At 48.2% G+C, this 16,574-nt stretch overlaps 1 protein-coding gene across 7 annotated transcripts in view; it reads left to right on the forward strand.

Moving 5' to 3' along the window:
* Nucleotides 1–16,574, forward strand: part of EML1 (EMAP like 1) — a 169,898-nt gene that overhangs the window by 145,391 nt on the left and 7,933 nt on the right. For 6 of the 7 annotated variants that reach the window (XM_030319948.1, XM_030319950.1, XM_030319951.1 and 3 more), the window contains 10 exons: nucleotides 2,354–2,382; nucleotides 3,278–3,334; nucleotides 5,736–5,865; nucleotides 8,522–8,671; nucleotides 9,941–10,010; nucleotides 11,785–11,895; nucleotides 12,729–12,824; nucleotides 14,429–14,563; nucleotides 15,249–15,348; nucleotides 16,271–16,425. In XM_030319948.1, coding sequence (XP_030175808.1) covers nucleotides 2,354–2,382; nucleotides 3,278–3,334; nucleotides 5,736–5,865; nucleotides 8,522–8,671; nucleotides 9,941–10,010; nucleotides 11,785–11,895; nucleotides 12,729–12,824; nucleotides 14,429–14,563; nucleotides 15,249–15,348; nucleotides 16,271–16,425 — 1,033 coding nt within the window. The remainder of the gene's footprint in view (nucleotides 1–2,353; nucleotides 2,383–3,277; nucleotides 3,335–5,735; nucleotides 5,866–8,521; nucleotides 8,672–9,940; nucleotides 10,011–11,784; nucleotides 11,896–12,728; nucleotides 12,825–14,428; nucleotides 14,564–15,248; nucleotides 15,349–16,270; nucleotides 16,426–16,574) is intronic. The other variant, XM_030319949.1, reaches the window with a different exon arrangement.

A 16,574-nucleotide genomic window follows, 5' to 3' on the forward strand; every position in this document is an offset into this window, starting at 1 on the left:
CTTTTCTCCTGGGCCGAGCTGCAGAGGAGACGGGCCGTCGGGGATCACGTCAGAAGAAAGCAGCCAAAAGCTCATGGAATGATTCAGCCGGGTGTGGACTGTCGTGGTCATTTGGAATTTTTGCAAGCCCCATGCACAGGGGGCGCTTCACACACACGCACATGTGCGTGCACACACACACGTACGCACGCACGCACACCTTTCTGCAGACCTTCAGTGAGCTCGTGACAGATCAGGAGCAGGTCCGGAGTGCAGGAAGGGAGACATCCCCTCTGAAACACAGGCACATCAGCTGCTGTCGTTTGAGGGCAGAGCAGGGGAACCAAGAGAAATCATCTACCCTGTGGACCAGGTGCCTGCAAGAACGGTCACCCCTGAAGGAGGGACAGGAGAGCTGACAGAGAGCCCCGGAGACACAGCCCATGGTCAAGTCTGAGGACCCACTGGGAGAGCCCGGGGAACCCTACACCACCCACCCCCTGCCCCCGGCCTTGCCATCACAGCAGCAAGCAGAGCAGAGACCCCCGCCCTGACTGCGTTTACCCGCCTCTGGGTGAGGGAGGAACAGCATGAGAGGGCTGCTGGGAGCCGTGCAGAGAACTGCCACTGGCTGGGGCACAGGGTGTGTCGGGAGGACCCCAGGACGTTGCAGAGCCTCAGAGGCCTCCCTGGGAAGAGGCTTGGAGCACAGACAACACGGGGGCCGTGGGACGGTGTCCAGGAGGAGGGGAAGCCAGGCCAGTCACCTGTCACAGGAGCTCCGGGCACGTGGGAGGGACACCAGCGATGGGGCAGCTAGACTCGTGGACCAGGGGACAGCAGAGGGAGATGCAGACAAAGAAATAAAGTTGTCAGGAGAGATGGCACTAGGGCCTCGAGGCCAGTGTGGCACTTCGAGTTTTGTGTCATGCTTTCAGAGTAGGTTTTTTTTTAATATCTTTTATTTAAAAAATTTTTGTTTTAAGTTTATTGAGAGAGAGAGAGAGAGAGAGAAGATGAATGGGAGGGGCAGAGAGGGAGAGAGAGAATCCCAGGCAGGCTCCACGCTGTCCGTGCAGAGCCCGACATAGGGCTCGAACTCACAAACTGTGAGATCGTGACCTGAGCTGAAATCAAGAGTCAGACGCTTAACCGACTGAGTCCCCCAGGCACCCCTCTCAGAGTAGTTTTCAATGACCAAAGGCGAGAGTCCTGAAAACTAAGCCCACAACAGCCCCAGCTACATAAAGCACACTTGAACAGATTGCCAAGCACTTCCAAAGCATCAGTCAGGAGTTTACCCCCTGGTACGGCATCAAATTATCTGGAAGTCCAACGTATTGATAATATTATTTATTATATGCTGGGGTTAAGGCTGATTCTTACTGGTGGTGTTTCTGAATGTATTTCAAGAAAAAACTGGAGGAGAAATGTAACATCGGGACTATATCTGCTCAGGTACTTTTTGGAAACTACGCACACACACCAACCTGTGTGCCTCTGTGGCTCTCTCGGGGGCGGGTTTCGTTTACGTGGTCGGTCTTGTTCCATGTCTTAAAGCAGGAGGCAAATCCAGGAAGCAGGGTATACGGGGCAGATGGTGTAGACACCAGAGTCTCGCAGACCTGGGTTTGAACGGGAGACACTTCCTGCCCTGCCTGAGGGTCCCTTCTCTTGTCTGGCAGGCAGGTGGTGACCTCTTCCGGCAGGTGCTTGTCCTGGGAAGTGGTCGCATGCTCTGCTGCTCATGCCAGCTCATCCCGGGGAAGCCTGCCCCTGGGGCTGTCCCTAGTCCGTCGGCGGCGTGACCTTGAATGCTCTGGGGATTTGGTTTCCCGGGTGCAGTCGTGGGGTGGTCCCAGCCTGGCAGAAATCCGCGGTGGGGCCCCCACAACACTGATGAGATGGCCACGGCCCCGATATTCCTTATGTTTTCCCTCTTTTCCTTCTCACGGTAGCTACCCTGCCAGGAGCTGGGTGTGTCAGCAAGTCCCACGTCAGGAACTCTCTGGTTTTAAATAAGTGCTTTCAATCATCCGTGAGAAGAGCAAACCTTTGCGTGTGTAGACGTGGCCGTTCGCATCCCGACCAAGCACGTTTTCCTGCCGCACTTACCTGCTCTCATAAACAGCTCAGTTGTGGTGGCAAAGCGGGGGCCACAATCTCTTGCACCTGGTTTTAGACGTTCTCACGTACATTTGTCCCTCTCTGCAGTTGCGTGGTTTTGTTTCTCTCGTTAGCGAGAATCACCGGCACAGCGTCAGTGTGACCGGCCTGTGCTGCCACCGGTGAGCTGGGGGGTCTTTCATGAATGAGGTTAAGCACCTGCCACACCAGCCTCCCTGTAAACCCCGTTTCTGTTTTGTCTCCGCAGCAAACCCAAGGAGCCCGTCTTCAGCGCAGGTAAGTCCCGTTCAACTTTTGTGCGCGTGCCCCTCGGTCCCCTCAGGACTTGGGGGACGCACGCGGAGCGGTTCCGGGGGCCACTTGTCACATGCGGAGTCTGCGTGGCGGGGCTGACAGGCTGAGGCCCAGGAAGCCCGTGCCCACGGGTCGGGGCTCAGATCCCAGGCACGGCCTGTAACTTGGTCGCAAAGACTAGACCCTTTCCCTTACCCCCTTGAAGACCGATTCAAGATGCGTCAACAAGGAGGAAGAGTGAGACGCCACCACACGTGTGAAAGCCGAACTTCTAGGTTGAAGATCGTGTGTGGCTTTTCTTGTTCCTCCCTCTCCCCTGGGGCTCCCGAGGCAACACCTCTGATAGGAAAGCTCTCTGATGCGTTAAGTGATCACTTTGTCCAAAAGGACCTTTTTTTTTTTTTTTTTACTCTCTCTTTCTGCCTTCAGTCTCCTAAACTGCAAACTAATAGTTCATGATGTACCTTTCCATATACCTTTTCTTTTTTCTTTTTGTTAACCCATTTTATAATAAGGTAGATGCTATTGTTAGGATATTAACCTTCTTCAAAAGCACATCGAAAATGCAAAATCGTTGACGGGTGTGTCACCCGTTAAACAAACCCGTCTCATTTTAACTTTGGGTTTACCCCCCTTCGATTCGGAACTGGAACTGATGTAAAAGTCAGCCCCCCGTAGGTAGCGGCATGTGCTTTATTTAGGATTCGTTTCCTGTTCGGGAAGCATGAAGTCACGCGCTGAAAACTATAATCGCCCTATGCCTGTGGAGCCAGGTCCTGAGCCCCCTACAGGCTTCTCTGCAGGGGCGGGGGGCCACCCCCCCCAAGAGCTAGCTGCCCCAGGTCCCTCCTGCAGTTCTCGCTATCTCTTCATCTAGCGCTTCTGTCCCTGTCTCCGAAATCACAAGGGAAACGCCGGGTGATACACTGCAAAGGTAGGCGGCATTTCTGAAATCTCACAGCTCTCTCAACAAAGCTGCTACCCAGGCTGCCGAACCCTTTTCCATACGGCCAAGCAGATACTCTCCTCGTACGAAAACGTGTCCATCACACAAGCCACTGCACCTGAAGTTAAACAGCAGTCCTGCGCCTTTACTTGGATGGGTTTTGATAAGTAGCTGTACATTCGATCTGGCTTGGTTACCAGCTGGTTTTGCAGGAACTCTGAAGGATTCGTAGAAACCCTAAGAGAGCTATAGGGCGGCCCTGGATGTCCCGCTGCGGCTGGCCTCTCGCTCCGCACCTTCCGGTGGGCGGCTGCGTGCTGTGGTCCTAACCTGCCTGGAAAATTCCATTGCCTTCCCTGGCTGTGTTTCGATCTTAGACATAGAATGCCCAAATTGCCAGGGCAAAGCAATGCCAAGGCAAAATTCAGGGCTTTTGGGGGGGCCTCGTTCAGTGGTTTAGCATCGTGCGATAAGTAAGCCTCGGTCCCGAGGATTTAACCAGCACGCGGCTACGGTGCGCTCAGTGTTTCATACACACTGATTATTACAGCCACGGAGGGCTCTGCCGTGCTGCGGAGATGGCATCGTAGCCTCTTTGTTACCCATCCACGTTCTGTGCCTCCTCGCGTACAAAGACAGTTGAGGGAACCGCTTGTCCTCAGCTCTGTGCTTTGCTGACATCTGCTTTCTTCTCCCTTCTGTCCTCTGCCGGGCGCTCCTAGGTCCTGCCGGTGTGGCGGCCACACCGTCCGATGAGCCCAGATTAGGGGGAGGGACTAAAGAAGAGAAGAGGTTTGGGGCGAGGGGAGGAGCCGGGGCCTGGAGCTGGGTAGATGTGTAGGGCGGTGGAGACACTTCCGGCCAGACAGGAGGGCCAGGTGGGGCGCTCAAGGCCGGTGCGGCCACTTAGGGGAGAGCAGGCAGGATGCTAGACGTTTGGATCCAGCAGGTAAGAGGGCGGGCAAAGGACATTGCGTGGAGGAAGGACTTGGTGGAATCCACTTGGGGCCTCGACGGGTTTGGCTGCAGAACATAAAATGCCCGGGGTGGGGCAGTGACAAGACAGCCTCGGGTACCAGGACCTCTGCTCGGCTGGTCCCGGCGGATCTGGGGAGGACGGACCCTGTGGCGGCATCCTCATGGAGCGCCCACGGAACAGAGCGCCTGGCACGCCGTCTGCAGGCTGAGCGTGTATTGCCCCTTACTTAAAAGTCAGACTTAATATGTGGCGTGAAGAATGCATCACACGCATGTGAGGCCTGACATGCACGTGTGCACTAACATAAAACTGGGACGGCCTCTTAGTGTGTGGGGGGGCTCGCATGCGGCATTTGAGGGTCCTTAGGAGCAAGATTTACAAAAGTAACTTGTAAATGTGGTGCTCACGGCACCATAGTTATTTCGTGACTTTTCCTCACCGATGTCCCCTCCGCCGATGTTTCTTCTCTCGAGTTAATGTGCCGCTATGGCTGGAGCGACCCAGTTTAAATGCCGTGGAGGCCTGGTCCTGGGATCGGCAGTGAGTTCTAACCGAATTCGTCAGGAACTCACAGGACATTTTCCTTGGTCTTACTATATCCTGAAAGCGAGCAGAAACCCCCACCTTGTTTCTTTTTTAAAACTGCACGTGTCCCAGGTTGATGTATTACTGGGTTTTACTTTTGCCCCCGTAATGACTTCTTGAGACGTCAGAAGTTATTTTATTATAAAAATGCTTGTTCTAGAAGCTTCTGTTTCTCAGCATCTCCCCCTAATGGGTCTTTAGTCCTTCCGTTTTCTTTCAAGCTTATCTTTGAGCATTTTCCTTCTTGTGTGTACCCCAGCATGCACTCTTGCTGATTTTGTGTTCTTTATACTTGAAAAATGTGTCCAGCGGATAAGATACATAAAGGAATATTTTTACATTGCGATATAACAAAAGGATCTAAGTGTCGAAAGATGCCTTATGAATTTCGCTACTGGAATTGTATATACATGGAAATCACTGACAACTCTAAATGGATTTTTTGCATTGGTTGTAATTTTGCGAGGTGGCATTTCCCCGCGCCCCCCCCCCCCGATGGCGAAGACAAGTGTAAGCACTGAGTCTCTCGTGGAAAAACAATGGAATCTGGCTCTTCCCTCTGTATTACAATTTCTCACGTATTTCACGTACTTGAGGAAGCAGCACGTCCAACGTAAACAGGGTGAAAACTTTGGTTTTCAATGGTGCGACTTCAGGTTTCCGTTATTCCCCCCCCAACCCCACCCCCAACACGTTAATTAGAAATCACGTGAAGAGTAGCTAGACCCTTTCCTGGGACATTAAGAGGAGAAAGAAAATAGACATTTGTTTTCAGATCCACCGGGCCCAGAGGCGTCTTAACTGATGTCTTTGTTCTTGTTGTAGAAGAAGGATACGTAAAAATGTTTCTTCGCGGACGCCCTGTTACCATGTACCTGCCCAGAGATCAAGTGGACTCTTATAATTTGGAAGCAAAGGTAGAGCTTCCCACCAAGAGACTGAAACTGGAATGGGTGTATCCTTTATTCACCGATTAGGCCAAATAGTCTATCCACACTGAAATTTTTTTTTTTTTTTTGATTTAACAAAATGGGCCATATGTGAGAACCCCGTACGGTGTCCTTGCAAATAGGCTCCGTGAATGCTGCTGGCTAGGGGGACACTGACCTATCATTCCTGAATGAAAGATGGTGGTTCTTGCTCAAATACATATGCATTTATTTCCCGACAAGAAAATATTAAGGTTCATAGGATTGGCTGGATGGTTGGGGTTTTGTTTGTTCGTTCGTTTTTAAAGAGCCGTGAGAAAACGCCTCACTTTCTGGCTTGAATTTTAATCTTTCCAACAGAATAAAGGTAGTTAAAAACTGGGCTGGTTGCCTGGGTGGCTCAGTCAGTTGAGCGTCTGACTCTTGATTTCAGCTCAGGTCACCATCTGACAGCTTGTGAGTTCCACGCTGACAGCGACGAGTCTGTTTGGGATTGATGCTCTCTCTCTCTCTCTCTCTCTCTCTCTCTCTCTCTCTCTCCCTCTCTCCCTCTCCCCCTCTCTCCCTCTCTCCCTCCCGCCCCCTTCTCACTCATGCTTTCTCTCTCCCTCTCAAAATAAATAAATAAACTTTATAAAAATAAAGGTAGTTAAACACTAAGAGAAAAGCAAGCTAAATGAAAATAATCACAAATGCCTAGGGTTTAGGGTTCTAATGAGATTGAAAGCCGGTTATTTGTAACACTAGTTGGCCCCTGCTTAGTGAGCTCTGCAGGGGCACATGGAAACAGCATGGAAACTCAAGAAGATACTGAACTTGCAAACTTATGAAAATGAGAATGTCAGAAATTGAACTAAACCGTGCTGGCAGGAGGTTTTTGAACCCGAAGAGTGCTACACTGGAAGGAAGGACAGGCATTCCCCCCTGAAACCAGGTGGGGGCCTGGCCAGCCCTGGGAACCTAACAGCAAGGTCAACACTAATTAAAGGAGTAACATCAGACTGGGAATAATACCCCAGTCCTGAAGGAAGGGAGTAGATACAGGCGTAAAGAAAATCCGCATGTGGTGTAGATAGAACGCTACTTTAAGAAAAAGAAACAGCCTCCCCCACCCAAATGTAAATCTCAGAAATGAGTCAGCCCTATGACTGACGTTCTTGAGATCAAGCTGCTGGAGACTTCATACTATGAGATTTAGAAAAGTGAATGAGCTTCCAGAGAGAAAAACCTGAAAGACAAAGAAATCGAGCCTATGAAAAGGGGTGAATGAAGCGTTGGGTTTTTTTTTAAACTTTTACTTTAGTTTTCCTTATTTATTTTATTTTATTTATTTTACTCTAAAGGAATTCTGCAGAGGCCACCTTCCGGTCCATGCAGATTTTAAGACAAAGAACAAAAATCCTCTCTTCGCCCTCAAACAAATTTCTATTGAGTACCTGTTTAATGCCAAGCCCCAAATATAAATTCTGAGAAGTTGGTTTTTTTTATTTTTTTTTTAATTTTTAAAAAATTTTTTTAGGTTTACTACTTTGAGAGAGAGAGAACACGAGAGGGGTAGGGGCAGAGAGAGAGGGAGAGAGGGAATCCCAAGTGGGGCTAGAACTCACAAACCGTGAGATGGTGACCTGAGCTGAAATCAAGAGTCAGACAGACACTCAACCGAGTCAGCCACCCAGGCGCCCCTAAGAAGTTGGTTCAAACTGATGCTGTTGTAATCAGTTGGAAGAATTGCTATTTGAAAGGATGGTATCATATTCTTTGGGAATTTTCTAGAATTCTCATCTGTACCTAAGTTTCTCTCCCAAAACATCTTCTTTATATTTTCAGATTCAGATGTCCTAAGCATTCACCAGGACATCTGTTTTGGCACATATAATTAAAGTGATTCTTCTTTAAGTCCATAATGGTTTAAATTTTAGGGTAAATCACGGCTGGAAAACATTATTCGAAGCACATTTTTTTCGGCCTACTCTCTGTTCATATTTTAAAAGATGTGAAACAGTGGAATTTACTTCAAATCAATAAATGGTACTTTTGTTAGATTATTTTTTCACATTCAAATTCAGGTGAAGTTTTGCTCTCAAAATAGTTTTCAAGGTTTGGAAGTATACATTCCAAAATCCTAACTGAGGTAATTATCCCCAAGAAGCTGGGGATGTTGGGGCAAGGAGGAGCTACATTTTTCACCTTTTACGTAGTATGTGGGAGTGTCCTTTGCACCTTTTACAAGTACTTTCATAACATAAAAAAACTTTTTAAGTAAAAGATTTAGCTCCTAGATTACAATAAAAATAAAATTCACTCAATAAGGTATATACAAATCAATTACCAGTATCTTAAAATTTACTTATCTTTTTTTTTAAGGCTTATTCATTTTTCAGAGGCAGTGGGAGAGGGGCAGGGAGAGAGGGAGACACAGAGTCCGAAGCAGGCTCCAGGCTCCGAGCTGTCAGCACAGAGCCCGACGCGGGGTTCGAACTCACAGACCGTGCGATCATGACCTGAGCCGAGGTCGGACGCTTCACCGACTGAACCACCCAGGCACCCCACAGTTTAAAGTTACTTAAATGAGAGACATTGATGGTATTAGTCTTAGGGAATTTTATTGCCCATTCCTGTTGAATAAAGCTGATGTCTTGTCGGGTCTTAAAGGAAATCAGGTTTATCTTGACGTACACAAAGCTATGGGTACCGGGGTCGAGACTGTCGTAACAACCTGTACTTGCTTCCAACGGGGGAGACGGTGTACTTCATCGCCTCCGTGGTGGTGCTGTACAACGTCGAGGAACAGCTCCAGAGGCACTACGCCGGCCACAACGACGATGTGAAGTGGTGAGTCCTCACCCCTGTAGAAATAGCATCAGCGGAAAGACGTCGGGGCTGGGATGTAACTAAAGAGAGGAGAAGAGCTCTGGGGAAATAAGATCTTTTGGAAAAGCTCTTTATGTTCCACGTTGTCTGTACCCGGTGGTCTGCTAGCTACCCATCTCTCTAAGACACTACAGACTAGTTTTTTTGTCCTTATAACACATCCGCGTAACCAACCGTGTCACCCGAACAAATAGTTCTCATAGACCCCTGTTTGGAGTCCTTCTTAACACAAATGGATTCTAATGTGGGACTTTATATAAAAAAAATCTACTACTTAACACTAGTAGATTCTAATGTGGGACTTTATATAAAAAAAAATTTTTTTTAATGTTTATTTTGGGGAGAGAGAGAGAGAAAAACAGAGCACAAGCAGGGGAGGGGCAGAGAGAGAGGGAGACCCAGAATCCGAAACAGGCTCCAGGCTCTGAGCTGTCAGCACAGAGCCCGACGCGGGGCTCAAACTCACAAATGGTGAGATCATGACCTGAGCCGGAGTCGGACGCTCAACCGACTGAGCCACCCAGGCATTTTATTTAAGAAAAGTAAAAATATCCATGTTTGTTTCTGGCCTTGCTGTAATTCATTCATTTTAATTCATTCATAATCCACTTACAGCTTTTGGAAGGATGGGTGATAAAGCAGGTGGGCTTACCTATTTCTATTTGTCCTAGATCCCTGATCAATGGGAAAACTCCTGTTGGTAAAAGATGATATTTTGGGGGCACCTGGGTGGCTCGGTCGGTTGAGCGTCCGACTTCAGCTCAGGTCATGATCTCGCAGCTCGTGGGTTAGAGCCCCGCATCAGGCTCTGTGCTGACAGCTCAGCGCCTGGAATCTGCTTCCGATCTGTGTCTCCCTCTCTTCTGCCCCTTCCCCTGATCACGCTCTCTCTCTCTCTCTCAAAAAAATAAATAAACGTTAAAAAAAAAACTTTTTTAAAGGTATTTTTGCTGTTTAACATACTTAATCAAGGTTGTTGTAGAGTTGGTATTTTCCAAGCAAAGGTTGCTTTTTCCTTGCATTTGGAAATTCTCGAGACAGAAGGGCTGGATGAAATAGGCACTAACTGCCCAAGGTCATTGGGGTGCGCAGAGACACTCTGGTGACTCTGTAAGAGGTCAGGTACCATATAGTTCTTACATTTAAAGTTTTGACTAGACTCTATGTGGCCAAGAGAAAAGTAAAGCGTACTTTTAAAGCGTGGATGTTTTATCAATACCCTCTTTTTAGCCTAGCAGTTCACCCTGACAGGATCACGATAGCAACGGGACAAGTCGCTGGTACGTCTAAGGATGGAAAAGTGAGTTGCATTATCTTTCATGTTTTTATAACAAACCATTAACTCAGTATAATATGGAAACCTTGCGTTGATGACTAAGCCTGCCCAGGTATAAAGTAGCTGAATGCTTCTTAACCCTTCATTAGAATTTTTTTATCGCAGATTTTCTTACAGTGACCTTAAAAACCCCTCGAACTCACCTTAATTTCAGCCAGTTTTTAAACAGCCTTGGTCTTGCCTAAGAATTCAGCGATTCTTAAGATATTTCTTTACACACGTGACGAACACGAACGTAGTAAGTACACATTTAATAAGTAAAAGTCATAATGAATAGCATTTGGATATGGGGCATTTTGCCTCTTCAGCAGACTTCAGGCACCCTCCGCCTAAGTGCCCCGAATTCCTGACGTCACCCCGGAGCGCGAGTCTGCACGTGACCCTCAAAGGCTGCCAGAGAGTTTGGGCACAAGTTTTATAAGCACCTCAGCAAGACTTCGCCTGGAATTTTAAGGAATCAGGAGGGAACTAGTGGGCTCTAACAAATAGAGCACAGTGCGAAACTGGCTTCCAGTTCCTTCTAGGCCGCAGTCTGTGGTCGCTGCCATGTCTTAACCAACACCCCCTGTAGCTTTTTTGATCTCTACTTGCACAGTATATGAAAGGAACCTAATGACACGGAGTATTTCCATTTTTACCAGCATGTGTTCTTCCAGAAAGCACGGATGCTGGCTACCAATTTTCAGAAAATATTCTAATGACGTCGTAACTTTTCAGAAAATAGTTTAGTAACATCGTATTTTAAATATTAACTTTATGCTATTTCCCATGAAAATTCTGCACTTAAAAAGAAGTCACAGGAACAGTGGAAATCAGTTTACTATTACATAAATGCACATAAATGGCACAGGGCCTTCGTCCTTTTTTAAAATGTTAAACAGCTTTTTAAAGTCTTCTACATGAGTAGCAAAGCATTTGCTCTTCCCTCTAGTGGATTCATAGTGTATTTCAGTCTCTGGCCTTGACATTGAATCCGAACTTTAGAGCCGGGGAAAACGTGATAGTCATCTGAGCCCGCCCTTCAGTGCACGTGCCGGCAATGCCAAGCCAACAGTCCAGGTGAATTGTCTGCAGACGCCCAGCTCCTCAGACCAAGTCAAGGCTAGAGCCTGGCCTACTGCCTCAGCCCACTCTGTCCACTAACTAGGTATAATGCCAGTCCTTTTCCCGATTAATCTGTTCAGGGCTCTAAGGAGAAAAATTAGTATCATTCACGTTGGAGCACAATCGAGAGCGTTTGCAACTAATCGTGACAATTCTAAATGTCATCCGTGCGCGATCGTGATCGATTGCCTGTTTTGCTCCCGTGAGGCCCGAGAATGTTAAACTGTCAACACTATTGGGTGGTGACCGTCTTGCTGAATTTAGACTAATTTATACCTTAGTGATAATACAGACTTAAAGGAATACGAGGTTCCAGGTTCCTCGTCATTTTTCACTTTTAAAACTCAGATGCATCTAGACGTACTAGTCAGAATATCAGCTCCTGTGGTACAGTTATGAAGACTTGGCTATTCCAAACTTAAAACCTGGTGGACCTCCCCTAAAGTCACGTTGGCCACAGGGGCCCTGATCTCCTGAAGCCATTTGGGAATGTTTCATTTATGTTAAAAGGCAGAGCCTTCAAATGCAGAAAAAGACTTTTTGTTTGGACAGAATTGAAGTAATCCTGCAGCTTCGAGGTAAAGATGAATCTATGACCATCACAGTGGGCGACTCTGTATTTCCTTCCAAACAGCAATTGCCCCCACACGTGCGCATCTGGGATTCTGTGACGCTGAACACACTGCATGTCATTGGAGTTGGGTTTTTTGACCGAGCCGTTACCTGTATCGCATTCTCAAAATCTGTAAGTATGGGCCCTGTGGGTACTGGTGTCCTCGTCCCCAGGGAGGAGAGAATCAGCTCAAGGTTGAAGAGGGAGGAGGTTAACACGCTCCGTAGCCGCCTGGGTGCGTGCACAGATTTGCATGATGAAACTGTCCCGCGTCCCAGGTCCCCTCATTCAGAGGTCACACACACCCCCTTGGGTCGCACACGTGATGGGCAGAGGCCCTGCAACACCGACTGCATGTTCCTTGGGGCACTTTTGCCAGCTCTGGCCTTGAATTTCACCTGCCCCTTGGTAGGCGGCCCCAGTGTGCCTCCGTCATTCCCACACGGGCTGCCTGTCCCTAAGCAGGAGTTGGAGGGGACTCATGGTCTCCCAGGCCCCTCAGGATGTGCCCATGCGACAGATCCACCCTATAAGCCGCCGTTTCAGAAACTTAACATTCACACACACGTGCACGTGCTCACATCAGAGCACCACAAGCCTCAGCCCCGGAGGCTTTGCTCCCGCACAGCCTCCCGGCCTATGTTTGTCACACACGTGTGCTGCGTGTGCCGTGGGCACCGGCTCCTCCAGGAGGGGGTCCTGCAGCCCCTTCACAGGCTGGTCTTAATAGAACTGATGAGGCAGGGCCACCCCCAACCCCTCTCTGCCGCTCCTGTCCCTCCATCACCCCACATCCACCTGCCCTCCCCTGGGGACCAGGGAAGCAGGTCCCCAAAGTGGTGCATACATATTCTTTGGCCAAAATGGACTCCTTATTAAAAATAAAATTAATGTTGATCTTTAATGACTTTTAACCTATTTTATTCTCAAATGTAGTCTTCCTGTGAATGCCTTTTCTCTTCCAGAATGGAGGAAGCAATCTCTGTGCCGTGGATGACTCCAACGAGCACGTACTGTCCGTGTGGGACTGGCAGAAAGGAGAACGGCTGGCCGACGCAAAGGTCTCTCTCCAAGTCTCATGTTGGGCTGTGTTATAATTTCCCATTTTGGAGCCTTCTCCTTCCAGCTGCCTCCCGGGTCCCTTTCCTGCTTCTGAGTGGGCCAGTGGGCTCCCCATTCCCGACGCGGTCCCCAGGCGTGACGCGTGACCTGAGATTCCCTGACCCCCCGCCCACCTCCCCTCCCAGGGTGCCGTTCCCGAGCCCTGGTGGGGTTTCTTCCTCTCGTCATGATATCTGTGAGGTTGTTTTCTTCCTCATTTGACAGCCCCTACCCTTTTAATCCACTCCATCGTTTGCTGTTCTCTGCTGCTTCGTTTCATTCAGCAAACGTGCCCTTTCTGATTGTTGAAGGGGGCACTGCACATGTGATAAGTGAGACGTGCCCACTGCCCAGCCAGGGAGGGGACAGGTCAGAAGCAGCTGAGGGCTGAGGGACAGGGCAGCACAGCCGGCACGAGGCTTGTCCAAAGCTGAGTAGCCTCAGGAAAGGCGAGCCAGATCCCAGGCCCTCCCAGTGCGACTCTTCCTGTGGGGTGTGCTGGGGCTTCCCTTTATGGTCCCTTTTTTGAAGCTTTCTCATGTTTTCCTCCCATTCAAATCATGAACGAATCCCAGTTTTTGCAGAACTGACTTTGGATTTTTCATCCTGTCATCCATTAACCTTAGATCACCTTCCTTCCCTAACATTAGGATTACCATCAGATCACCGTACCTTTCTCTCTTGAGTGTCTGGGATGTGGCGGTCTGTATCTAATCCGGCACCTTTCCTAACACCTGTTTTCATGCTAGAGGCACGCCTTCTCATATTCTGGTCAAGTGTTTCAGTTCTGGCTATGTTGCTGGGTTGGAAGTAAACAGAGGCAAGTTATTACCCAGGTTTAAGAGCATATAACTGAATTTCAAGCAGAAGAAACAGTCAGGGTCAGCCAACAAAGATACGGGTTCTGGAAATCAAGGTGACAGGGTCGGAGTTGATAAAGTGGCACCAAGAAAGCCAGATATCCAACCCTAGAACCCCAGCTTGGTCACGAGACCACCAGCAGAATGCTAGGAATTAAACCAGGAAGGAATCCCAGGGCAAACAGGGCAGCCAGAGTCAGCCAAGAGTGATAGAGCTATATGTAATCCAGATTCCTGGGCCCCTCCCAGAGATTCCAGTCACTAGATGGGGATGAGGCCTGACGTCTGCATTTTAACACACATCAGGCGATTCTGTTGTTCGGCCACGGCTGGGAATCTGAGATGGGAAGATGAGAGCACATTCTTGTGGTTTTTGAGTCTCCACCCACCCCTAACCCAGCCCTTCAGCAAAAGTGTGCTGTGTGCCAGCTCTGTGTGAGGTCCTGTGGGGGGCCCTGCACAGACAGAGGACCTGTGGTCCCTGTCCTCAGGGCTACTGTCCAGTGGGGGAGACAGACAAGGAGAAGTTAAGGCATGCAGCAAACATACACTGAGTGTTCACGGAAGATGAGTTCAAGGGGGAGAAAAATCAAAAGGCATAATGCTTAACCTGAATGAGTTATTTATTTGTGGTTCCCATGTTATTTATTTTCTTGAGTGTCCTAAGAGATTTGAGACATTTGATTCTCCTGTTTTGCTCAAAGTGTTCTAACGAAGCTGTATTTGCTGCGGATTTCCACCCCACGGACACGAATATAATAGTTACTTGTGGAAAATCACATCTCTACTTTTGGACCTTAGAAGGAAACTCCCTTATTAAGAAGCAAGGACTGTTCGAGGTAACGTCAAGTCACACTTGTTTTATTCTTCCCTGAGCGGTGCGTGTGATCAGCTCGCTTCTAAGGGAGCTTAGAATTTGTTTTAATTGGCAAATGTGCAAGTGTCTCTGGGGGAGGTAGCAATAACGACTATTCCCGCGGATTCCTAACAGAATTGGGGAACTCCCTGTGTCTCTGTTGGTAACGTGGGTCATGCCAAGAAGGAAAGATGGACCAACACAGGGAGCAGCTCAGGGAAGGATGCCCTGGGGGCAGGGCAACCCCCTCCCACCACAGGGTGGTTGCAAAGAACCACCATGAAGACGCTCAGGCCTTGTCAGTACCAGGGACAGCGCCTCCTTCCCCATGGGGCCTTTCCCTGCACGGAGTTGGGACCGCGTTATTCTGGTGCCAGGGCCCTGTTCCTAAAGCTCTAGTCATGACAACCCGGCCCGCCCCCCAGCCCTTCCAGCCCCCTCCTCTGCTCCAACTGTCTGCAGCTTTATAATTACCAGAAATGTCTCTATTTTAGAGCAGGTAACCTCACGGCCTAAGTTATGTAACGGGGGATAAAAACGAAAGGCGTATGGTGGAGTAGCAGAAGCTAACACTATGCGGCTTAGGAGTAGTGTGATTCTGGGTGTTATTCATACAAAGAAGGGGATGTCTTGACTAAATGTGTACATATGTTTACAACATTTTGCAGAAGCAAGAAAAGCCAAAGTTTGTCCTCTGCGTGACTTTTTCTGAAAATGGCGACACCATTACTGGAGATTCAAGTGGCAACATCTTGGTGTGGGGAAAAGGTAACACGTGATTGTTCCCAGAGCACAAACTTCTAGGGGGATGTTATAAGAAGTCAAACGTGACTTCTCTAAGAACTGTCTGTTAATATAATCGATAGGATTACAGTAAAATCCCAAGTTTTTTGGGTACATACATACATGCGTAACTCGAGACCTTAAGACTAGAACAGATGAAAACAAGAATAGTCACTTTCTATCATTACAAAAAGGTCTTTAAGCCCAGAATAGGTTGATGGAATAGCTTTATTAGGAGATTAGGAGATCTCTTAACAGAGTATAATGAAGAAGCTATCAACGGCTATTTATTGAGCTGTTAAATAAATTTCTGGTCCGTGTGGCCTCTGGGAGACAGCTAATGAGAACCAATCACATGCAGGGCAGTGTGCTAAACACGGAAAGGAAAAACACACCATCCCTGCCCTTAAAGGACTTAGAGTTTGGGTTGGGGTGAAGGTGGAAAGAGACCCATGGATGTGATTTCAGACTAATGTGGCAACTTCTCTAGTATCCCTACTATTGTGGGGGCAAGTCTTCACACATCGCTCCATTTCAGCCTTAGCACGATCCTGAGGGGTGAGTGGGAGCCCCATTACACAAAGGGGAAACTGAGGGGTCACTGAGTCACTCGTCAAGTGACACAGAGCACGTTAAACTCAAGTCCCTGTTTTCCGCCATGTGGAATCCCGCCATGCTCTCTCCCTCCGTCCTGTTCTTCCTTCTGGCATGTTCTCCTGAACTGTAAAGTAACCCAGGGCATGCTTTTCTGGTGCTTGGTGTGCTTCTAGAAATTGCGTCCCCTGGAGATTCGCACTGCAGAGGTGTCCTAACCAACAGGATCACGTTTTAAAACAAAAATGAGATGCGAGGGAGAGAGGCAAGTGTTTTGATAACGTACTGAGGATGGTTTTCTTGGTGTGTTTAGGTACAAATCGGATAAGCTATGCAGTTCAAGGGGCCCACGAGGGTGGCATTTTTGCACTTTGCATGTTAAGGGACGGCACACTGGTGTCGGGAGGAGGGAAAGACCGAAAGCTCATTTCTTGGAACGGAAACTATCAGAAACTTCGTAAAACTGAGGTAAGACAGCAAGCAGCAGTATTGAAATTCACTTTGAACCTAAAACTGCTATATTAACCAGTTTCCTTGTTCGTTTGAAATCTTTAGCTTATAGTTTTGAAAATGGTTTCGATAAAATTTTATTAAATGGGGTAACATTATAAACTTTT

This window comes from Lynx canadensis, chromosome B3, assembly GCF_007474595.2.
Source record: "Lynx canadensis isolate LIC74 chromosome B3, mLynCan4.pri.v2, whole genome shotgun sequence".
Taxonomy (NCBI): domain Eukaryota; kingdom Metazoa; phylum Chordata; class Mammalia; order Carnivora; family Felidae; genus Lynx; species Lynx canadensis.